Here is a 25849-nt window from a genome sequence, read left to right as displayed (position 1 = left end):
GCAATACTAAATTGCAGGTAGACAATAGAAAAATGTATATTCCCATCTAATGTCAATGACTTTCTGAAATCTATGGGTTATGTGGACTGCAGGTTAAGAATCATTGACGTAGCCCCATAAGAAAATCCAGATTAGTATTTTTGTAACTACATGGCACTTTACTAATAGGAAGGTGGAAGGTAAGTTCAATATTAAAATCTTCCCTGAAATTCTCAGTCCCTTTCTACATAGCCTCTTATCTGCAGATATGAATCTAGGTTTTGGCTAGTTGTTTTCAAGTAAATTTTTTTTCTTGCCCAGTAGCAAACCTGAGATACAGCTTTCCCTATTCCTAAGAAGTTGTTTTCCCTGAAACAGAAAGTACTTAACAAATGTAATAGTAACATTATTCCAAGTCGAAAAGGTGTAATAAGACTTCAGTTAATTCTATAGTTTAATATATTTATTAAGGGTTTAAAACCTGTAAGATCCTCTGCTGGATGTCTACACACTAGACAGAACAAAAACTGTTCTAAGTCCTTAGAACTCAGATGGGGTGGAATGGGTATCAGAGGAAATGAGAACAAGCATTTATATAATACCTATTTTGTGTCAGACACAATACTAAATATTCTACAAATTTTTTTTTATTTAAGCCTTAAAATAACTGTGGAACATGCTACGCCCCCATTTCCCAATTGACAAAACTGAAGCAGAGATTAAGTTACTTGCTACTAAAGTGTCTGAGGCTGAATTAGAGTCGACCAGAGTCCAGGCTAAATGCTTTCTGCACTTAATCACCTAGAGGTTTCCATATCTTCTCAGAGGAGAGTATACACGTAAGTATGCATATATGAGGAGAAAGCCACTTGCTGGTCCATTCTCAAACTCTCCAGAGGAGAGGAGTATAGGATAGAAGGGAAAACTACTCACTGTTATTCATCTCCATCATGAGAATACTGACAGCAGCCATCATCCCATGGTGGGGGAGGAAGGGAGGGGGAAAATGGGATGGCAGGAGAGAAAGCTCATCTCTTTTGGAGAGAGAGAGGTGTCCAGCTTATATTGTTGTCAAAAAAAAAAAAAAAAAAAAAAAATTTCACGACCTCAAGGATCATGGTCACCTGCCCTTCTTTAGGCAGGGCCAAGATGAGCTGAGCACCTCCATCTGAACATATAAGCCTACAACCTGCTCCTCCTAAAGGATGAAAACTACAGATGAAACCAAGAGCTGAAATGGAAAGAGAAGTGGTTAGATGTGGAGCCAGTGCAGTACTCAGCTGGCTCTTGGAAAAGGGGATTGTTATCTATTCCTTTTTATATCCTTTCACAGTTTCTAGAGGCACAGCTGCCCAGGAAAGCAGACTTGTTACACCAATAAATCAACAGCCAGACTATTATCTTCCACAGAATTGCCAAACATGGCAAATACCATAGCCTAGTTATGATTTTACAGCATTGCTCAGTTTCCAAGGTGCTACTGAATAAAATGGCCGAGAAAAACTTATAGTTATGGAATTCTGAAAGGTTTAAAATCTACTCAGAAAATTCTGGTTGCATGCATACAAATCTTTAGACTCTCAATTTTAAGACAAAAAGATAAGCCAAAGAAGGTTAGCATTTTTTCCCTTAACATTGTTCTTAATCACAGCACTAAATTAAAATGTGCAACTTCCTGTATTTAATATTTGATGCTTTCACCCAAATGTCAATCAGAATTATTTCCAGTGACAATTAGTATAAATGAATGCACTCAATACAAAGGTTAATTTTCCCAGCTAAATTGCCAACACACTAAAAAGTGTAATGTTTCTATTTAAAGAACACACAGTAGCTACTTTTCATAGTATTTATTTCAAATTATTAAGCATCAAAACCTATCCATTCATCTGCTGAGTTAAAAAAAAAAAAAAAACAAAACACCTCATTCATTCTTTCACAAATGAGGGGAAATAAACAAGTGAAATTATTTTCTATCACTTTTTTTTTAATGAAACTGATGAATAAGTTTGTTTTCAAATGTTATTTTCATACAATGCCTTTATGGAACTGAAAATCAATGTGTACAACAAACAAAAATCTAACCTGGCTTAAGTGACAATGCTTTGGAAGAGAATGTAATTCATTTCTGGAAAAAAAAAATCAATACTAAGATATTTCAACATTTACTTTATGGCTTGGGTTAATTCACTATTTCATAATGAACATTTTTGATTTTAGTGCTCAATTTTATTTTTCATTAAACAACCGTAAACAACTTTAGCGAGACTGAAAAAACCTTATGTGGCAGTTCATATAAATAATTAGAATTATGTACAAGTCAGAAGAACTTCCATAATTCAAGCAATTTGGAGTCAACTTATTTTCCGTAAATGTAGACATCAATGTGCATTAGATCAAAAAAAAGTTAAAAAAAAAAAGACATTCTAGAAGAAAAAATTTAATTAAAAAAAAAAATCAAAAGAAAAATTGAACAGTGCCTAAATCTTTTATTTTTTCATAACCTACATTTTTTTCAAATTAGACAGTTTTACATTGTTGACACAAAAAGAAACTTAAATTACCAATAGTTTACATGTAAGCTTGATTCCAGTCTTAATGGAAAAAATAGAACAAAAACAAAAACCCTCAATGAAGCTTCCATATTCCACTTCTAGTTCCCAAATTGGCAGCTGTTAACTCTCCTTCAAACTGATTGTCTGCTGCTATTTGTTTAATAGGTTACAAAGCACATAAAACCCTTAACCATAGCAAGCTAAAGGAGATACAAAGCAGTATGCACCACTAGTCAGCTGGTGCTCTAGGGAAACAATGAATTACATTCAAACAAGACCTTTTTTTCATGACAACTGCAGAAATGTTAAAAGAGAACACAACAAAATAAAAGTTTGTTGTCACTGTATTAGGTGACTTCTAGTGATCAACAATGTTGACACCATGGGGGAAAAGGGGCTGTTCTAAATTGTCATGGCACTAACTTCAAAAACAACTACATCACTATTATTTATGGGAAAACTGGGCCAGATTCTATACAATTTTTATATTTCTGAAAAATATTATCGCACAATTTCACAAGTTCAGAATTCCAATTTTAATTGCTGTACCCCTGATTCTAGAGATACTGCTTGCTAGGAGGGTTTAAAAATGAATTTATGAAAGCCACAGTTATTAGCTATATGTCCCATCACAAAAGTCTGCATGAAGCATCACAGCTTTTTATTCTGATAGCCTCAATGTGTCAGTGAGTGGAAAATCTCAAAGTAATTGCAGTATGATTTTTCTTGGGTATCATCATACAGCTATTTGGCATGTCACCTTCTGCTTAATTAAAAAGAAAGCTATAAAAACCACATCACAGCAAGGTTTAAACTCTGGATGCAACAGACTATTGCTGGGTAAGCAGTAATTACAGTGTATTGACCTAGTACAAATGGCAGCAGAATACATTAAAACAGTACAACATATCCTGCTGGTCTCAATATATTACCTTATAATGTACCAGTTCACTATAATGATTAGCTGTATACTGTTGCTGTTAAGTGACCTTTTTAATAAATTGTTTGCAGCTGTTGAGCACTTACATGTTCAGCAGGCAAACAAAGCAAATCATTACAGATGGCTTTAGCCATATACAAATCCAACTGCCATGTTCACTGTCCAGAGGGGGGAAAATAAATATTGAAATCCAGTGACTCAATGGGTTTAGTAATCTTGGTGATAACTGTGGTTGTTCATGTTCCATCTCCCCCACAACAAAGTGTGCAATATTAAAAAGTAATCAGGTCTTTGCTTGCCATTACAATCTTTCTTGCAGTCCAATTTATTTGGATTTAAAAAACCAATTAATTTTGATTCTCAGCTATTAGTCAAATGAAGGGAAATCAACTACATATTCCTTATTTAAGTATCTGAAAATTATTTTGTATCTTTTTGAGTATTGATACCATTTAGAAGTGATCACATAAATATTGGAGTATGATTTTTCTTTTTTTTTTTTGGACAGGGGAGGGAGAAGGAATTCTTAGTGATGCTTACTTTCACATTTACAAATATTGTTCTAATGGACCATCGTTTCAAATGTATCTGTTTTATTTTATTTACTTGACTAGACTGCCAATCGCCTATTTACATTATATTACAAGACACACTCATACTGAATAAAATGCACACTTTTAAAGATGAATATGAAAACATCTGAGGGTTTTTAAATAAAAATTTCCCCCATTTCCCTTTTGCAGTGAAGAGGCAGAATCAGTTCAGCACACCAGAATAAAAGAAAAGAAAAGAAGAAAGAAAAGAAGGAGGAAAAAAAAAAAAAAAAAAAAAAAAAACATCAACAAATTAAAGTAATACTCAAACCACAACATTTAGTTTATCTACATCCAGCTCAACAGCAACATTTATAATATATCAATAATTTTTATCAGATTTTTCTTTAGGGTACCTTTTTATATGTTCTGATTATTTACAACTGTACAAGCAAAGCACACACTTCCAAGTGCACATATTTAATACAGTATTGACTATTTGCATTTACAGCATTTTTCAACAATCTGAAAAAGTTCAACTGTTTAAGATCTTTAAGGTATATTACAAAAACTGCCATTACCTGTTTTACAGTAAATTTACTCAGTAAAACCAGTGACCCTAGATATATATGGTAACTGAGTAATCCTGTATTCCACTCATGCCAACCCAGTGGGCCAGTCTTCATTAACGCTACGCTGTCTTATACAAAAGTTAAGGCAAAGTCATTTTCAAGTTTAAATAAAATTCAAGTCTTTAAATATTGGATGGAAATAATTTCTTTAAAAAAAAAAAAAATCAGTTCTTTTAAATAAACATTTATGGAATAAGTTGTATGGTTACATTTAGCAGGAAATAGTTTCATTTTAACTGCCTGCTCCTTAGAATAAAGAAAACCTTAGGCATTTTAAAACAAAAATAATTTATATTTAACTTTATTAGAAACTTGCTAATTTAGTGCATCCTTGTTCCTCAGAAGTTTAGCACTTCTAGAAGTGAATCAATAAGAGAAACCTCATTTCAGAGGAAAAGCAGGGATTTTTCTCCAGCACATAAAAAATCCCCAACAAACACCATTCTCTCACACTTAAAAAAAAAAAAAAAAAAAAAAAACACCTTTACATATATATGCCAATGTTAGGAGGTACAGGAAGAACGTCAACCCTCAGTTGACTAAATATATGGACTCTTTCAAAGAGCACTTGGGGCAGAGTTGAAAGGAATCTATACAAAGCATGAGCATAGGACAAGAGGGAGCCAGAAGGTACAGTGGTGACTTGTATCAGTTTCCTTGTCAGAATGCTAACTTTCAGGTTATCCAAAAAAACAAACAAACAAACAAACAAAAAAAAAAACATGACAGTGCTACCTTGTAGTAACTTATCTATGGGCACCTCTCCACAATGAAAATTTATGGAATTGCTTTTCCTTCTATTCACAATGTGCTTTGAATTTATTACATGTAGTCTAATCTACTTTAATATGGAGTGAGAAGCTGGTTACTTGCTTGCAGTAAATCAAAATTCAAAGATGTTCTCCATGGTGCTCTCCATAGGACTTTATCATTCATTTGCACTGAAGGTCAAATACCAATTAAAAAATTTAAAATATCAGAACCAACCATTTAGTTAACCCAAAAGTGCAAGTTCCTATGCCCAAATGAGTCACAATAACTCAATAAAAAAATCTTCCCCTAGTAACATGTGCCAGCATTTTGTAAAATTTACCTGCTCTTCCTGTACTCGCAATACTAGCTGTTACCAACCACCATCAGTCTCTATTTAGTCATTTTAAGGTATGTACTTCCAGACCAGTTATTTTTAAAAAAATGAAGCAGTACAGTTCTGCTTAATTTAGAAAAACTCACTATATATCTATATCTGTAGATATAGATATATAGCTTGCATTCATAGCCACATGGAGGCTTAATAAAAAATATCAATTTGTTAAGATAAATGCATTTTCTATCCTGAAAAAAAATCAGACTTTATGCATCACCTCCAGTTAAGCACCAACCTAAACATAAGGTTTAGATCAATTAAATCCTGAAAAAATAGACTGTTTTTCAAGAGGGGAAAATAATTTTTCATAGAAGAAAAATAACTTGAAGGCATTTCACATGCCTCATGTACCACTGCAAGCTCCTAACCAGCAACTCATGCTCTGTACTCTGAATGGGAACCTTGGTAAACAGAACTCTTCCATAGTCCCCACACCCATACATTCATACACATACATACACACACATACACATTCTCTCTCATACATACACACACAAACACATACACACACACTTTCTCTCTCTCTCTCTTCATTGGGGAGATCTGGGAGGTGTGTTCTGTTCCTTATTCAAACGCTTCCCAGAGGCTGGCGGTGGGGATCTGCGGCCGGACTGCCTCCTCTGGTCTTTGGGGTGTCCTGGATTTGATTTTGAAGGTGGAGGTTCTCGGCATCTCTCCACTGGTGACTCAATGGACTTCTTCTCTTCTTTCGCACAGCCAGCAGAATTTGGCTTCTGCTCCTTCTGAACTTGTAAAGGAGGAGGAGGTGGTGGCAGCTCTTTAGTTGTTCTCTGACAAATTTCAGCATAACTGGGTTTTCTCAATTCCTGGGAAATTGGGAACAAACAAGACATTTAAATTATAAACACAATATGATTACTCTTTTAAGTAACAACTTGGCTAAGTATAAATGAAGCTCAGAAGATAAAAGCAAAACATAATCAAACAATTTCAACTTTATTCTATATTTTAAAAAGTATAAATTTAAGCTTACATCAATGTTTTTTAGTTAATGCTCAGAAAACAATAATGAAATTGTAGATCAATTGACTTATCAGAATTCTGAGGTTCAAGAAAAAGATTTTAAGATGGAAATGTAGAAAAAGAGCAAGCACTAAGCAAAGATAATATGAATATAATCCTTCCTCTATTTTTCTATAAGGAGGCCTTGTAGACCTGGCCTAAGCCTAGCAAAATGCATGCAATCAAATTTCTTCTTTTCTTCCTACTTTCAAAAGCTTCCGAGTCCTTAATATTATGTTGTGTAATTTATAAGTATTTTACTAACCACTGATTAATACTCGAAATGAATCATGAATTAAAATTCAAATCAACCATCTCAAAATAAGAGAGAGTCAGGGATGGTGGTTTATGGGGAAAACTGAAATTTATGGCTTTTATACTTTTATAGTTTTTGGAGGCAATGGGAAAGATAGAAAGGAGATAGACTGGATGTACAAGTAGATACGTTGTGAATGTAGAATTGACAAGACTCAGAAAGTGAATGATTAAAAAAAAATATATGTATGCCGAGTTTCTGCAAGATGAATGGTGCCTTCAATACAATCTAGAAGACTGTATTGGTGAGGGGAATACAAAAAAGCTTTGGAAGTCCACTTCTGATTTGTATTTATAACCATAAATGATAGATTATGAAAAAACCAGTGAATTGAAATAATGTCTCATACCAAAATTATGCCATAAAGTGAAGAAAAAAATGTAAAGCTTAGTGAAAATAATACTCTTGAACAGTACCCCAAAAGATTTATACTATAAACAGATTAAGCCATTTAGAAAGAAAAGGTGTCAAAGACATACTGTAGGAGCTCCATTAACTTGCACCGATCTACATGCAGTGGGAGTGAGGGTACAAGAAAGCCGTTCCATGCTGTGTGTTTCCCTCTGCTTGTTTTCCACAACCTTAGATTCTCTGTAAAACAATGTTACATGTAAGTTCGAAAAATGAGGACAGCTTCCTGTACTTTTATACCTGATTCCCAACTGTAAGGGCCAAGTAATAAAAAATTGTTAAAAAATTTATTTGCATGTACAGAATTCTACCAGAAATAGATTCTGGATGTAAAACCCAGATAATTAATCAAACAATGAAAAAAAAGAAATTAAAAAGTTATTTCTACACATAGTAAAACTTCACTAATAAGAGATAATTAGGGACATTCTAAATAATAAAAAAATATATTTGCTTTCAAAGTATCTATAATGTCAAGTGCATAAAAAAATTTGTATAGTATTTTGCTTTGATATTTAAACCATTTGCAATGAGCATATAACTACTCATTAAAACTATGTAACAGTAATAGCTATATAAATGCATAGATAGATCTCTCTCTCTCTATAAATATTTTCTAAAGGGGTTAATACAGGCTTTTTGTAAAGACATATATACCCAGTGTAAAGGGTAGGTTTAGTTCTTAAGATTTTTAAGTTTACTATGAGATAATAAAAAAAAAAAAAAAAAAAAAAATTTATTTCATTTACTAACAGCTTACCATGAAACAATATTCTTTTTAATAGTGAATAGACAGATTCTTTAATGTCTTCTCTAATTCTGGATTCAAAATTAATAAAACCAAAGACACAGTTGTGAAAATTCAAATCCTTACTCAGGTAACTGGACTGGGGAAGGAGACTGTTCATATGCTGCTGACAGAACAGAAGAACCTGACACTGAAGGCTCTCTAGGCATTACTGCAGGAATAGTGTTTGTACTTGCATCCACATTCAGGGGCTAAAAAAAAGGGAAAAAGAAAATAACTGAATTAAGTTCATTTTAAAGAGTTACAAGAAATAAGTGATTTTATATAAAAAAGTAGGGTTATAAAAAATGGGTTTGCCACTAACTGAACCTGTGACAATAATGGTAATGCTAAAACCATTTGGCCAAGGGATGGGGGAGTGGGGAAGAAAGAATTGAAATACTATCATTTTTTAGTGCATGGGGACACAGAACACGGTGAGTGTGCAGGAACTGGAATTCTGGCACCTCACCTTTCAAAGTATGCTAACTTCTAATAAAACCAAACAAAAGAAAATAACATAGAGGAGTTGCTTTTAAGGATTTCCTAAATTTCAAAGGAATCAGAGAAACCTCAAATAAGACAATTATGAGTGCAATCCAATATAATTAACTTATTATTATAGACATGCATGACAGGGAAAGGAAGCAGGCCAGTCATATAGTTAGAATGATTTATAATTAATGTATGGCCTGAGCAACGTGCAGACTTACTTGAAACATTACAGCAACTAGGGGAGTCTAGAAAATAGGTAGGGTACTTGATGAAAATGTTATGTAAAGATACATGTAAGAATTGCAAAAAATGGGATGACATGGATGGGTCACTTAAAAGGTAGATCTGTATTAGAACAGTAGTAGTATCCACAAAAATCAGATTATTAATCTAATGAATCATTTTATTTTTGAGCGGGAAGACATAACAGCAACTGTAAGTTCAGGATCTTATTCCTATAGGAAAAGGGAGTGTAGTAGGCTATAACAAACTATATTTAGAGTATAAAATTGTTATTAACTTAAACCACAGATGAGAAGATTATTTACTGCTATAATTTCTTATTATTTTAACCACATTTTATGTAACAGCATCTGTTGACGGTGCAATTTGTCATAAAAAAAGTGGACACAATCATCCAAAATATATTACATTACTGCATTACCAATAAAAATTCTAATAGGTTACTTTATATAACTGGATATGGGAAGTATGCAGAGAAACAAATAAATCAGGTATCATTCTTTCAAAGCATCCCAGATTGTCCTTTAGGAACTCTCTAATCAGCCTAACTGACCTATTAGCTTTTATTTCTTTAAAGAAATTCAAAGGTAATCTAGATGGTGCAGTGGATACAGCACCAGCCCTGAAGTTAGGAGAACCTGAGTTCAAATCTGGCCTCAGATACTTAACACATCATAGCTGTGTGACCCTGGGCAAGTTACTTACTCCCAATTGCCTCAGCAAAAATAAAAAATAAAATAAATTAAACTCCTATATCCATGGTTCATTCGCTATGTCTAAAATAATGTATTCCCTCTCAGAGAGAAATGTGAAAAATAAAATAAATCAATAGAAAAAACAAAAAACAAAAAAACGATTGAAGGAAAGGATTTAGAACATTTCTTCAAAACAAAAACCATCAAATATATTCTACAAAACACATTCTTTAAAAACATCACTAATATTTTTAAAAGATGTGACTTTAAGGTATCACCTAAAGTCTAATACATAAAAAATTAAATGTGAAATCTTACTGATATTAGAGTTTTGTGTCATTGGTGTTATTGAAAATTGGCACTATATATGAATTTGGCAATATTCTTGTGTGAAGGCATTTGTAGCAATGTTACTTGTAATTGTAAAAAAATTAGAAAAACTCAAGGTAGGGAGATTAGCTAAGCATGCTGGTAGATCCACATAATAGAAAAACAGTGTCATTAAAGCAGGGTATAGAGGATGAAATTTACAACATATATATATATATAGAAACAATGAGTATGACAAAGATGAAATATATAGCAAATAGGTAACTTGTGCATTAGAAACAGCAAAAAGAAACTATCATTACATCTGTGACAACACAGGAAATTGGTCAATCTAGTCCAGGTACTTTATTGTTATACACAAAGTTCCGCCCCCGCCCCCCCCCCTCTGGGGTTAAGTGACTTGCCCAGGGTCACACAGCTAGGAAGTGTTAAGTGTCTGAAACCAGATTTGAACTCTGGTCCTCCTGAATTGCTCTATCCACTGCACCACCTAGCTGCCCCTACACAAAGTATTAAACATATGGAGGAAGACCTACTGGAGCTTTAGTTACTCTATGAAGAGTTAAATGGGAGGACATGAACAAGAATGGTACAAGACGAGAAAGCAAGAATGAGTTGTTACAAATAACAATTTATAAGGTGGTCCATGTCAAAATTGAGGCAGCAAACCAGCTGGACTTTCGTAACATTTACTTCCAAATAACTCTAAAATAACTCCTCAAATTAGACTGTGTAATAGTAGAGCTAAAGACATGTCAGAGAGATATGTTTTCTAGACTAAGACAGAAGGTTGGCAGGAGAGCTCTATGAGAGTGGTTTGAGAGCCATGCCAGAGTGAACACAACAGGCAGTACTAGTAGCAACAGCAGGCCATGGATATGGCTGTGATAGCGCCAGCAGCAGCTTCAGATATTCAACTGACAGAATATTAGGGTAGGACATTGGTCAGAAAGAGGTTACTTTGCTGTTCCTGGATGGTCTGATAGGCAAATCTACTACCCATTTGTACTTCTGGGTCATATAGTTCCAAGGTAGAAAGAAGCACTAGCACCTACAGCTGCAGCAGACCACAAGAGCAGGGATATATCTCAACAGTGAAAGACTTATACAATAGTTCAAGACAATTCCAAAGGATTCATGATGAAATTCCAGGAATAAAACAGATGAAACTAAAGGACAACTAATAAGGAAATGTTTTGCATGATTTCAGATGTATGATTGATAGCATTTTGCTTGTCTTCAGTAATAGGGGAAAGAGAATTTGGAATCAAGATTAAAAAAGAAATTTTTTATTTTATTATTATTATTTATTTTATTGTATTATTATTATTATTATTATTATTATTATTATTATTATTATTATTATTGTTTTTTTTGGCCGAGGCAATTGGGGTTAAGTGACTTGCCCAGAGTCACATAGCTAGAAAGTGTTAAGTGTCTGAGGCCAGATTTGAACTCAGGTCCTCCTGACTTCAGGGCTGGTGCTCTATCCACTGAGCCACCTAGTTGTCCCAAAGAAAATTATCTTAAAAACAAATCAAAATAATTTTGGGGGGTGGGGAAGAGAAAACCAAATTAGCCTTTTATAATTTGGGGGAAAATGATTGTGGAAACATAAGTAAAATTTTTCCATTCATGTTTACCCCTAAACCTCAACAATGTCACGGATACAATGCTGATTTACTGAAGGTTGTATCAAAAGAACAAAAGTTCTGAGAATGTTTCGTACTGGAATGTTTCAAATCTTGGTGCAATGAGGAGGGGCTAAATTTTTTTGCCTGAAAAATGCCCTGGTTAAGTTTAGAAATAATCATACTCACAAGTCTAGCCATCAGGTCATGTCTTATTTTGGCCATGACTTACTTAAGACATTGTCTGTAAATTTTTGGCTAATTATTTTTTGTTTTTCTCCCCAGATTATTTTTACCTTCCGAATCCAATTCTTCCTTTGCGAGAACAACAACAACAAAATTTGGTTCTGCACATATATATTGTACCCAGGATATACTATAACATATTTAATATGTATGGGAATGCCTGCTACCTAGGGGAGGGGATGGAGGGAAGGAGGGAAAAAATTCGGAACAGAAGGGAGTACAAGGGATAATGTTGTAAAAAAAATTATGTATGCATATGTACTGTCAAAAAAAGTTATAATTATAAAATTATAATTATAATTATAAAATTAATTAAAAAATATTTTTGCCTAATTATCAAGTGTCAATGGAAGAAGAATTCTTAACAGCAAATTTACAGATCTAAGTATTCAAAATGCATCATGATAATAATAAGATTGCAAAAAATTTTTCAAAAACCTAACTATATTGGCTATGAGATTAACTACGTATACATGGATATATCAGGACTTTGAAATACAAAGGATTCTCAATGGCTCCTTCTTGGTTGGTTGGCTGTTTCAAAAGCAACCGAAAGGGCATGATGGTCAAGAGAAAAGTAGAAAGTCCGATTCTTTTTGTTCAGCAAAACAACTGTTTGGTCATGTATACATATATTGTATTTAATTTATACTCTAACATATTTAACCTGTATTGGTCGACCTGTCATCTGGGGGGGAAGGGGGAAGAAGGGGAAAAATTGGAACAAATGGTTTGGCAATTGTCAACATTGTAAAATTACCCATGCAAATATCTGGCAAATAAAAACTATTAATAAAAAAAAGAGAGAGAAAGAAAAGTAGAACTGTCTCCCTAAGCTAACAAAGTTAGTGGCACCCCTTAATGTCTAAACAATTTTTTCATGGTGCCCCTAGGTCAAACACCCATCTTAAATATCATCAACTATGTCAAAAAATTCATAAATATCATCAAAAGCAATGTGGCCACTTTTTCCTCTCAAAAATTTAAATTATACCATCATATACCTGACTCCACCAGTATATAGTTTCTGAATTATAAAGCTAAGCAATTATAGATATTCTGCTGGTTGATATCAGAACTCTAGGGGAATAACAATTTAATTTTTTTTTCCTGCCTAAGTCTGTAATTTTGGTGTAAGATACTCTTCCAAATGTCTCTAGTGCAGACAAAAAAGTTTGATAGCACAGTGAATAGAGAGTTAGATCTGGAGTCAGGAAGATCCAGTCTCAGATACTTATTAACTATGTCAGCATAGGCAAGCCACTTTACCTTGTGCCTGCCTCAGTTTCCTCATCTGTAAAATGGAGATAACAGCACCTTCCCACCAGGATTGTTGAGAGAATAAAAATGAGATGTTTGTATAAGTGCTTAGCACAGTCCTTGACACATAGTAGATACTTAACAACTACCTGTCTTCATTTCTTCTTATGAGATAGCTACCTGGAGGTACTGAGAACTTAACCTACCTGCCCAATATCACAATGAGATCAGCTATATCCTTATTTTAAAAGAAAATAAAGTAATAGAATTTTTCCATGCCAGTATCACGAATACTTACAGATTTGGTGCCAATGAATTTGTAATTTATGTCAGATTGATATCTTAGTATCAATGAAAATCAGATTTTCCTGAATACATGTAAATAATAGATAATAATTTAAATTGAAAGGTTAAGAGTCAAGCAGGAAAAACCCTTCACTTTACATAAAATGAAATAAAAGTCTTTCCTGACAATATGTTTCCAAGGTACATTAGGAAGTTACCAGCCTCCTTATATATATAGCCTTTACTATATGTGAATGACTGTGCTAAACAGCAGTGAAAGAAAGATAAAGCATAAACCCTGTATCTTAAAGAGCTCATGTTCTAATAGTAGAGAGGACAAGCAAAGAATTGCAATAGAATGTAAGTGCTAAGTAATTTCAAGAAGAGGTTCTAGAAGAGGATAAGCTTGGGCAAAGCTGAATCTTGAAGTTTAGTCAGTAGGTAAAGAAGGGGAAGGAGAAGATTTTAGGAACAGGAGATAATGAAAATGGATTACAGTATAAGAAGTGTACCCAAGAGATCAGGGACTAAAGAATATGTGAAAGAGGGTAAATTATAAAAAGACTAAAAAGGTAGAGTCACTACATAAAAGGCTTTAAAAGACAGAATTTTATATTTCATTCTAGAGCAAACAAGAAATCAATGGAGTTTACAGAGTAAAAGAGTGACATACTCTAACTTGCCCTTTAAGAAGATCACTTTGCAATTGAATAGGGGAATTTGAAGAAACTTGAGAGAAGGATATCAATCAGAGGCCTTCTGCAGTAGTCCTGGTGTGATGCAATGAAAGATTCCACAAACATAACAGCTGTGGGAGTAGAGAGAAGGGGGAAAGACAAAACACACATACCCTCAAGAGAGATGTTTGAATGTAGAAATAAGATTTAGGAAAACACTTGAGTGAAAGTCAGCTGAGAATGACAAGAAAATTACAAAAGAAAAAAGAAAAAAAGGGGGAGGAGAGTTAGGAAAGGGAGGAGGATTTGAAGACAAAGATAGGTATTCAATCTGAACATGTTGAATTTGAGATGTTTATGGGCCAACCAGTTATTGGTGTTCAACAATTGGTGATGTTATATTTCAGAGGAAGAGGGAAATAAAGAAAGTTGAGCTTATCTACATCTGGAATCTTTGGAAACCGATAGGGGAAGGGCAAGAAATCACCCTAGAGCAATCTAGATGAAGAGAAAGAACAATCAGACAGGTAAGGAAACCTAAGCAGTGGCCAAAAGGTCATTAATAATGTCAAAGGCTATGGAGAGGTCAAAAAGAGGAGGATTGAGAAAAGATCATTAAATGTGGCAATTCCTATCCCTGGTAACTTTGAAAAGAGCAGTTTCAGTACAATGATGAAGTTAAAAGCCAACTTGCTAAGTGTTGATAAAATAAAGAGGTCAGGAAGCAGAGGCATACATTGGAGACAACTTTCACAAAGACATTGGCTGAGAAAGGCAAGAAAGGCAAAGGGCAAAGGTTAGTGAAGATGACTAGATAAAGGGAAGAAAAAGATTTTTAAGAGTAGGGGAGACATGATCATGTTTGTAGGTAGTAGAGAAGCAACTAGTAAACAGAAAAGAGAATGCACAGTAGTGACAGAGTTGGAATGACCAGAACAATTAACTGTCAGTTGTATTTGGGTTTGATTTTTGCATTGCCAGAGGGGAAAGCCATTTCTTCATGTGTTAAAGGGATGAAGGAGATAACTGGTTGATATGGGATGAGGAAAAGGGGAGAATTTTCTCAATTTGTTTAGCAAGAAGCAAGCCAAGCCCTCAGTAAGCATCTGAAAGGAGAGGAAAGAGTGCCACAGGAGGGTTTTGAAATAAACATGATTTCATGACTTTCATTATGACTTTTACTACCTCCATTTAATAAGAGTAGGAGTCAGAGGTAGATGGTGTTGAATAATATAAGTCTGGGTCTTGGCAAGGCTCAATAATAAGCAAAGTAGCCAAAGCACTCCAGTTTAAGAGAATAATGTATATATCACCAACATCTTGAGAAAGGGAAAATAAGACATCAGGTACTTAGTACAGTATGAAGGTTTGGCATTGCCAAGTTGGCAAAAAGTCCAGGTTCACTGTCATGCCTCAAATAAGTAAAGGTAAATGATAACACTGTATTCTGTAAGGCTCAAAAGTCCAAAGTCACAGAAGGCAGGAACAAAGGGAGGTACAATCTGGGAAATCCAGACAGGAGGCAAGATCTTGGAAACGGGGGTGAGGCAGAAACCAAAAGCATGTGTTATTGATCCACAGTTAAATCTCAATCTCATTTCTAGTTGTTACCCTAGGGAAAAAATCATATTAGTGTCTACTGTCGGATACTCTAAAATTGAAGTATTGCTGAAAGGTGTAATTTATAGTGAAAATAGACACAAAAACAATGTACTTGGACACATTTTATTTTGGTGCCCAATGCTGTAAATGAGACCTATTTGGGGATGCAAAATTTAGAGCTGGAAGGTGGCAGAAAGCTAACCTACTAAAAGAAGCTGAGAACCAAAGAAGTAAATCTTCCTAATCTAAGGCCAACTCTCCACTTACCTGCCTACAACTGCTGTAGTTCATTACATGATAAAGAATTGTGCTACAAATAGCTCAAGTGTTTTTCCCTTTATTTTATTCAATGACATATAAATCTAAAAAGATAATTTCTACTATTATACAAAAACATTTCTAAGAATGAGTAAATACATCCAAAGTATAATTTTCTTTCCATTTTATAATACGCATTACTTACTCTTTCTTTTGATGTTCCCATTACTATGTTAGACAACCTATTCTCAAATAAATCTTCTGTCTTCAAATTGCCTGCAGCTCCAGGTAAAGGTGGAAAACTAGACAAGCCTAATTCAAAACTAGGAGATGGAGGCTTTGGTGGTGTTGGAGATTGAGTCTGACTTCTCTGTAACAAACAAAGTTAATATTTAATGAGGAGAAAACCACAATACTTACAGACAAATGACTGGTGGTACTATGGTGGAAGATATGAGCCAAGGAATCTAGTTTAATTTATTAAATTATTTTTAATTTAATTTAAATTAATTATTAACTAATTTAAATTAATGCAATTAATTAATTTAAATTAATGCAATTAATTAATTTAATTAATTTAAATTAATGTAATTAATTAATTTAATTAATAAGTCTCATAGTTTAATTTCCCAAGCTTTACATCCAAATTAAATCAACATCATGCTAAACCAATTTCTATCATGAACGTCTTAAAAGTACTGCTTTTTGTTTCTGTCTTCTTTTATGTTCATAACATAGGGTCTATAGCATTAAGTGCTTAATAAGTACTTCTGATTTAATCTTGAACACAGATGAAAACCAGGAAATAAGTGCACACAAAAAAAAACTTATGACGTCAAAATATACACTGCAGAGTTTATGCACAAAAGCTTAAAACCATTTTTATTTTAAAAGGTCATTTAGACTCAATTTGCTCTTATTTTGATAAGCTTAGTTAATTAATTTCTTAATTGGTAGCAGATTAAAAAGAAATTATAAGTGCAATGGGTAGACTATTTAGATGCAGGCCCTCAGTAGGAAAAGGATTTTATAATGATCATGCAATTTTAATAACCAACGTTTGTCTCAAAGAACAAGAAATGTATTTCTATTCGTTCCACTGCAGAAGTAAGGTGGGAGTGGGGGGTTAAGGTGCTTTGAGTGTAGAAATCTGTATATATATTTAAATGAGGTCAATGGATCAGGAAATTTTGCTTAGTAATTTTGTCACAGAAGGGCTGAGGGATGGGAGAATCTGATGAATATGAGGCATGGCTGTTTAATGTCTGATGCAAAAAAAAAAAAGAAAGAAAGAAAGAAAAAAAGGGCATCAATAATATTAATGATAAAAATCATTTAAAAAAAGACAAAAAGCAAAGTCTGAAACTGAATGAATACCTGTTTCAATGGTACCTGGAATCATTATTTTATTATGGTATAATAATTGGTATACATATTATTAAGCACTTAGTCGTTAAAAATGCATTCACTGTATCCTTTGAATAATTTATAACTTTTTGTGCAACTCCAAAATATCAGCTAAAAACAGAACATTTACTTTTTAGAATATCAATATATTTACTTTATACATCCCTGGCTTATTGAAGGCATTTGGATATGAGAAGTTTATTGAATACCTACTTTAATGTCCCAAAAACTGAAGCTACTACTAAGTCTTCAGTTAGGCAAACAAGGACCAGAAAAGGGAAAATTATGAAAAAGCTGGCAAATATCAGAAACCCATAATGATGGCCTTTCTAACCAAGGAAAAGACATCTATGATTTACGAATAAAATCAAGGTAAAGGACAGCAAAACCAAATTCTAAAAAAAATGTCATATACTTAGACTTAGCTTAGACTTCAGTGATGGTAGATGTTCATTTGTGCTTTCAAAAATTATTTTATTTAGTCATGTGATAAAGACCATATTTCTCAACAAGATTAGCCAGAAGAGGGCAATGTGGTACAGTAGAAATAACAATGAATTTGCAGTCAGATGACTGGAGTTAAAAGCTATTATTTATGAGACAAGTGAAGGCCCTGAAAATTTTTGAAATAGAATCCCTAAAAGCAGGTTTGTATATCAGTTCTGTAAGCTTTACTGATGTAATGTTATTTGTTCATTGATTACCTTGTGTTTAGAATTGTTACAGTTTTAGAACCTGACAGGATACAATATTTTAGCACATATAAAAATCATGTGAGACTTTCATAGGATCACAGATTTAGGGCTAGGAGTGTCCTCAGATCACCTCGGCTAATCCTTTCATTTTCAGGGCCATCATTAATCCTACTTGAAGCTTTAGTGAGGAATGGCCAATGACCATTATTCAATATTCAGCTGGATGATCTTCATGGCTCAATAATACTCTTCCCACTCCAGTTTAGCTCATCCTTCATTAAGATGTCAAGTCAAAAAAAAGTATGAGTCTGACCATTTTCACACACTTTTACTCCACTTCTCTCTTTCCAGTAGTAATTAACCTCCAGGATCAAAAATAAAATCTTCTGTTTCGCTTTTAGAGTTCTCTATAATCTGGCCTCTGCCTATGTTCCCAGTTTTACATTCTGAGACTGAATGATACATTGCTGTTTCTTTCATTTATTCCTATCATCTTCCACCCCTAGCACTCTCTTGCTCTTTTCCCCTGGCCTCCTAGCTTTCCTGGCTTCCTTCCTGTCTCTTCTACAGTCCCACCTTCTAAAGATTTTCCTGTTCCATGTTCATGATTGTGCCTTTCCTCCTCTGATTATATTAAAATATATTTTGGGTACAACTAGTGTACACATAGTTGTTTGAATTGTGTCCATCATTAGACTGTGTTTAAGAAAAGGAATTGAGTTTGGACTTGTTGGTTTTTCTTTTTATCACCAACACTTGCACAGTGGCGCGCACATAACAGGAAATTAAGGAATACTTATTGACTGACTGGCCTTTAGCTAAATTATAAAACTGTAATCCCAAACTGACTTCCTTAATTTACAGAGCAATGAAGAAATAGTCTTCAGTTCTACAAGAATTCTACAACACTTATGCAAGGGTTAGTTATCATACTTCAAAAAAAGCTAAAATATCTATGTTCTTCCATAAGCAGGTCCAAAGTAAGGAAACAATATTTATGACCACAAGAATAATCACATGGTAGGGCAAGGCTGATTTTCTAACCACATGCTATACCTTCCTATACCTGAAGTACACACAAACTAGGAGATATTAGCACCCTTAACATAAGGTCAGACACAAAGTTAAAAAGACAACAAATTACCTTCCAAATCACCACACTGCTATTACTTCCAATAGATTCTGGTGAGTGATATTAAGTAATTCTAAACTCCTTAATGTTTTCTAAAATAATTTTTTGGGAGACAGTAACTCGGCTTTATGCTTTATAAAGTCAGTTCTTTCCACAAAATATTAAACATTATGATTTAAGATTCCTTATCAAATTGCATTAGATGTGAGTGTTATAAATGAAAATGCACTGTGAACCATTTCTCTGATTCTGAAATTAAGGATAAATAAACTCTCCCAAATTGTAAGAGATCTCCTATGGACCCTGAAATTATCATCATATTCTATACTTCTAAGAAACATTTCTACTCTACTCTGTATTGTATTTATGTGTATACTTTTTATTCTTTTCACTCACTGTAAATGCTTCAAGGTTAATGGCAATATGTTGGTCACCTCTATCTCTTACTCTAGTACAGTAGATGCTGAAAAAAAGTATTAACTGAATGTAGGCAGCATACTAAAAAGCAGAGGGCATCATCTTGCCAACAAAGGTCTATATAGAGTCAAAGTATAGTGTTTCCAGCGGAAATGTATGACTATGAGAGTCAGATAAGTTGTGAAAGAGGAAAGCTGAGCACCACAGAATTGATGCTTTCGAAATGTGGTGCTGAAAAAAACTTGGGAAAGCACTTGGATTCCAAGTCAGTCAATACTTAAAGAAATTAATTCAGGCTATTCACTGGAAGGTCAAATATTAAACCTGAAGTTTAAATATTTTTGCCACATAATGAGAAAGACCCTGATGTTGGGAGCCTGAAATCAAAAGTAAACAAGAGTGGCAGAGACTCAGATGGATAGATAGTATCATAGAAACAACAAATATGAACTTTGAAAAGACTTTGATGGTGGAGGACAGAAGGGCCTGCCATACTTTGGTCCATTGGGTCATAGATAGTTGAACGCAATTGAACAACAACAAAAACATTCTCCCTTTTTGATATGTTGCTATGTTTTTAAAAAAAAAAGTTGTTATTATACTGGTCCACTTCTATAACTCAGAATCTAAAAAATTTCAATTCCAGAATAGACTTTCTATTTAATATTTTATTATAACATTAAGAACCATGTTCCATAAAGTAATTACTTTGTAAAGGAAGAAATTTAAGTTAAGGGTGATTTTAACAATGATAAGCACAAAGGAAAAAGTTAAACTAGGAAAAACATTTTTTTCTATCACAATGAAATTACTGAACTAAAGGAAGCTGTGGTTTATTTATTCATTTGTAAAGATATGTAAAAAATAATATAGCGCTTGCTACCTATTAAGAAATGATGTAGTGAGCCACACACCTGAAAATAGTGGGCTGAATTAGATGATTTCGAATGGTCTCTTCCAGAGTTGAATCTATAATTCTAGTATCAAATTGAACTATTAGAACTATTCTTTATAACTCACTCCTTTTTTACTTTTTTAACCCCTCCCATGTTATCATCTTAACTTTAAAAAAAATTTTTTTTGCTGGTGAAATTTCACTTTATGCCATGCAATTATCCCTAATTACATGAAGTTATCTTGTCCCTCCTCTAAAATCCAATAGCACTTATCTAGTAGACTTTTTGAGATTGGGACAATAAGTAAAAATTAATTAAATATTTAGTTTATATTGTCTCATTAATATCTATAGGTACCGCACTCAAATACTTGTCAAACAAATGAAAAAAACAAACAGAAAGGAGCTGAATTTTCCCAGATTTTATTATACTCAAGTCAAAATTAAAAGCCCAATAATTTATAAATTTACTAATTAGTTTTCCAAAAATAGGCACTGTGCATTTGCAAAGAACAATAATTAACACATATGTGAATAGGATTCTATATATGGGGCAAAACATTTATATCACATAAAAAAAATTTTTAAAAAATAAATAACTAGAAACCACTCCAAATGATTTCCTACTTTGATTAGTTGTGCTTGTTTTAACTTATGTTCATAAATTTTCAAAAATTTATTTACTCCATTAAGTTTTATGTGTAAACAATTTGGTTACAATTAGTTTTTCATGCTTTTAAGATGAAGCAATAAAATGAAAATAAAGAGAATAGTTGAAAATGTGTACTCACTGTAAATTTGTCCTCTCTTTTTTTCCGAAAGCCATAGGAATTTTTCCTAAGGGAGAGGAAGAACAACCAATCCTTAAAAAATATTTGGAAAAAATATTTGCCTTCCATATATGTAAAGAAACCACATTTCTACAAAGCCTATTTTAGATTTTACACAATTTTTTTAAAATTCTGTTTTAGAAAGTCACCTGTCAATAAAGTCCACTTCTCTAAAGAATATCTCAGGGAGCAGAAGTGATGAATTACACATGACAAAGACAGGGGCTAGAAGGAGGGAAGGTGAGTGGATTGAGAGATGTGTGAGAGTTAATAATAGTATACGTAAAAAAAGTTAAGGAATAATGTTTATCATAAATGAGTTTTTGCTAAGCAGTACAAGGGTAAGGAATAAAGAAAGCAGCAAAAAATAAGTATATTCTTGGAAGTCACCAAATTCCTCAGGTAAAATGATTTAAACAATTATATTTCAAGGTTGATATGCATAGCATGATAGCAATGTTATGACACCATGATAGCAACTTGGTATCAGAACAGGGATAAAAACTAGATTCACTAGAATAGTAGCTCAAGATACAATGAATGGCCAGTACAATTTCAAATGCAGATTGAAGATGTGGTGCTATTGCAGTATACATCACATCCTTTGTTTTGAGATAAAGTTTAAAGTTATAATTCAAAGATATTTTTGGCTTTAAAAAATTATCATGCTACAAAGTATACTTAATTCTATGTAACTTACCTCCCTCTACCTAAAACTGAAGAGGATTCAAGATTATTCTGCTCCATTCTCCCAATTCCAAGATCCCTCTTGGCATAAGTTGAAGTGTTTTGAATCCGTGTTCTGTTCTGTCCTGGTTGCCTTGTTTGTGGACTTCGGACACCATTAATTAAGCGGTCAGCAGAGAAATTAAATATTGTAGGACTTTCTAATAGTCCAGGTCTTCTATCTGCAGTGGGTAGCGTATGTCGTAGATGGGATTTACTAGGATTCCTGCAAATTTATTTGTATATCTCTTTAATTCTTTGATTATCATCAAAAAAATCCATTAAGAAATCTTATAAAGACTTTGTTCAAGCTTTTTTCAATTATATCTCAACTAAAACCTAAAAGTTAAATGTAGCCAATAATTCTCTTTCTTAGGAAATATTTTTACTTGAAAAAGTCAACCCACCAAAATATAGCCCACTTTCCTCCCTAACCTATGTAGAAAAATTTTATAACATATTTTATGATTTATTTAATCCTCAAAAAAAAATTGTTTACAAAAGTCATGGTTGAAGAGTAGGCACCATTTAAACATGTATATGATTATCTACTTTTTAAAAATGTATAATTAAGTTAAAAAGTCCATTTTTCTATGGAATTTGCTTAAATACTTTTCATTATTTGTGATTATTATTTCTGATATACATTCTGGTTTCAATTTCAAAACAAGATTCAGATGAAATGTTAAAAATTATACCACATACATCTAACTTTAAAGAACAAATAAACACATTTACAGGATTTTGAAACATTTAAGAAAAGTACATGATAGTATTACTATTTTAAGTATGCAAATATACAAAAAGATTAATTTAAATTTTTATTAAGTACTTACTGTATGTTAGGTGCTAGGGAGACAAAGACCAAAAAATTCAATAGTGCCTGTCATTAAAGACCTTATATTCAACTTGTGCTGGAAGGAAGGGAGAGTGGGAATAGAGTGGAGGAGGGAGAGTAGAAGAAAAATAAGAGTCTTTTGACTTACCTATTTCTAGGAGGATATTGTCTGAGTGATGTTAGAGGAGATGCTGCAGGTTTGAAGGTGGGAGATGTAAACCCATTGATAAATCCAGTATTTGGAAATGGTGTTACCTAGAGAGGGGTGTTGTAGGGGCAGGGGATGAGGTGTAGAGCAGAAGAGGTAGGAAACAGCAACCAAAACAATTTGTTAATTTAGTTTCAATTAATATTTTGTGACAAAGGATATAAAGAAAATTTATTTTCCCACATTTCAGTATCATGTTAGTAGCCTTTTTTTTTTAAATTGTCAATACTACCTTAAGAAAACAGTTTGAATAGTATTATAGTATCTCTTAATAACTATCACCTTACATCTAGTTATTAAAACCAGGCATTTATCTTTCCTGACATGCTTTCTTGGATCTATACTATATTTTCATACATAGTTCAAAGGGACAGTACAGATAGAATACTGATTCTCTATCCTGATTTAAATCCTGCCTCTTGATGTTTACTACCTGTGGGACCTTGACAAATCATTTAACTTCCCTGGACCTCAGTTTCCTTATCTGTAAAATTCAGAATTCAACCTCCTCATTTTACAGTTGAGGAAAGGCTCAGAAAGGAGAAATGATTTGCCTGAGGAACAGTGTTCATTGTTGGCAAAATCAGCATTGGGACATGATCTTCTTATTCCCAGTCCAAGATTCTTCCCATTAACATCATATAACATCACATCCATCCATAGCAAATATGTAGCAAAAGAAATATATATGTATGAAAAAAGTTCAAATAGTTTGCTTTTTCCAAAAGGAAAAAGATTACAATGAAGCTGTGGATTCAACTGACTTTTGTTTCTCTGTCCACTAGCCTAACTGCTATCTAATTATGGGGGTGAAAATGGCATTGTTGTTTTAAGTTGTGCAAATATTCTTTATTCAAGAGATTAAAAGCCGTACTAGGAGAAAATCAGGATATATTAAATATATAAAAGAATATAAAGAAAATGAAATAAAAAAAAAAAAAAGATACAAATTTCCCAGTGATGCAATTTAAAACTGACAAAGGGAGAAAAGTAAATGACTTTGGAAATTAGAATTGAGCAAGGAGAAGACAGTTATGAGACGAAGAAATAATGAAACAAAAGATAAAGAATGAAAAAAATAGAAGAGAATGTGAAGCATCTCATATGAAAAACAACAAGTTTGGAGAAGAGATAAAGAAGAGTAAACATAATATTTAGACCACCCAGAAAACTATGGCCAAAAAAGAACCTTAATACAACAATACAAGAAATAATGAAAGAAAATCGACCTGAAGTGATAGAACAAGGGCAAACAGGAAAAGGAAAAAATCCAACAGTCACCAACTGAAATCCTATAAGGAAAAATACTCTATGTTCATAAAATACTCAATTTCAAACCCCAACATCAAAGAGAAAATTCTGCAAGCAACAACAAAAACAAAAACAATTTAAATAGGCTGGAGCTATAATTAGAATTGCACAACATCTCAGAGGCTATAATAAAAGACCAAAGGTCCTGGAATACTATATGTAGACAAACATAAGAACAAGGGCTACAGCTGAAAATAATATATCCAGCAAAACTAAGTATAATATAGAATGGGGGAGGAGATGGGGGAGAAGGACATTAAACAAACTGTCAGATTTTCAAGATTTTGTCACAAACATTAAACATCTTTCATAAACCATAGTGCAATAAAAATTCTATTCCCTAATGGGCTGCTGAAGAAACTATAAAAACACTAAAATTAATCCTAAAGAAAGAGGGAATCAAAAAATTAATTATGGAAACTATCAATAATTTTAAAGATAATGTGACAATGAGTGAGACACATTTGGTGGGACACCAAAATTTTGAGGATACTGCCATAGTATTCAAGGGAAAATTTATATCCCTACACATTTTCATCAATAGAAGCAAAAAAAAAAAAAAAAAAAAAAAAGCAAATCAATGAATTGGGAATCACAACTTAAAGTAGAAAAAAAATCAAATCAAGAACTTTCCATTAAACACCAAAATGGAAAACCTAAAAATGAATTTAAAAATTGAAAGCAAAAGATTAACAAATAAAACTATGTTTAACTTTAAAAAGAAACAAACCAACATTACAGGCTAAAATATTTTTAAAGATGAATTTATAACCAGTGAAAGAAATGATTAGGAACTATCTTGTCCTATGTAAAACTAACAATCTAAATGGAATGGATACATATTTAAATAAAACAGATTAACAGAAGGAATAGGACATAATGCTATTTGAAGAAATAAAGAAAGAAAAATGAACTCCCAAAGTTTAAAAAATAAAACCTAATAAGTAATTCTGCTATTACATAAACTACTGGGAAAATAGGAAAAGATGAGGTCATCCTAAATTCCTTTTGTGAAACAAATATAATCTTTGTATTTCTATACCAGGGAATCAAAACAGAAAAGGAAAAACCATAAAACAACCTCCCTGATGAATATTCAGGCAAAATTTTACAATAAAATATTAACAAAGAGACTGCAGAAACACTACAAAGATCATATAATGTGACTGGCCTGGGTTTATATAGTAAGAATGCAGACTTGGTTCCAAAAAAAAAAAAAAAAAAAAAAATCTCAAAACATAATTCACTATATTAATAATTAGGAAAAAACCATATAATACATAGTTACAGACAAAACTTTTGACAAGATACAACACATATTTTTTTTAAAAACACTACAAAAAGC

The 25849-nt window shown here is 32.9% G+C and overlaps 1 protein-coding gene across 3 annotated transcripts in view; it reads right to left on the bottom strand.

Annotated features, from left to right (window-relative positions):
* Positions 1-2451: 2451 nt before the first annotated feature.
* Positions 2452-25849, bottom strand: part of LARP4B (La ribonucleoprotein 4B) — a 190298-nt gene continuing 166900 nt past the window's right edge. For all 3 annotated transcript variants that reach the window (XM_074267225.1, XM_074267224.1, XM_074267226.1), the window contains exons 11-17: positions 23134-23240; positions 22122-22373; positions 21383-21428; positions 16251-16415; positions 8411-8535; positions 7605-7716; positions 2452-6613 (exon numbers count right to left, since the gene is read on the bottom strand). In XM_074267225.1, the coding sequence (XP_074123326.1) occupies positions 6317-6613; positions 7605-7716; positions 8411-8535; positions 16251-16415; positions 21383-21428; positions 22122-22373; positions 23134-23240 (1104 nt within the window). In that variant the 3' untranslated portion in view covers positions 2452-6316. The remainder of the gene's footprint in view (positions 6614-7604; positions 7717-8410; positions 8536-16250; positions 16416-21382; positions 21429-22121; positions 22374-23133; positions 23241-25849) is intronic.

The sequence above is a fragment of the Sminthopsis crassicaudata genome, chromosome 5 (assembly GCF_048593235.1).
Source record: "Sminthopsis crassicaudata isolate SCR6 chromosome 5, ASM4859323v1, whole genome shotgun sequence".
Taxonomy (NCBI): domain Eukaryota; kingdom Metazoa; phylum Chordata; class Mammalia; order Dasyuromorphia; family Dasyuridae; genus Sminthopsis; species Sminthopsis crassicaudata.
This window is presented reverse-complemented; position numbering and strand designations above follow the sequence as displayed.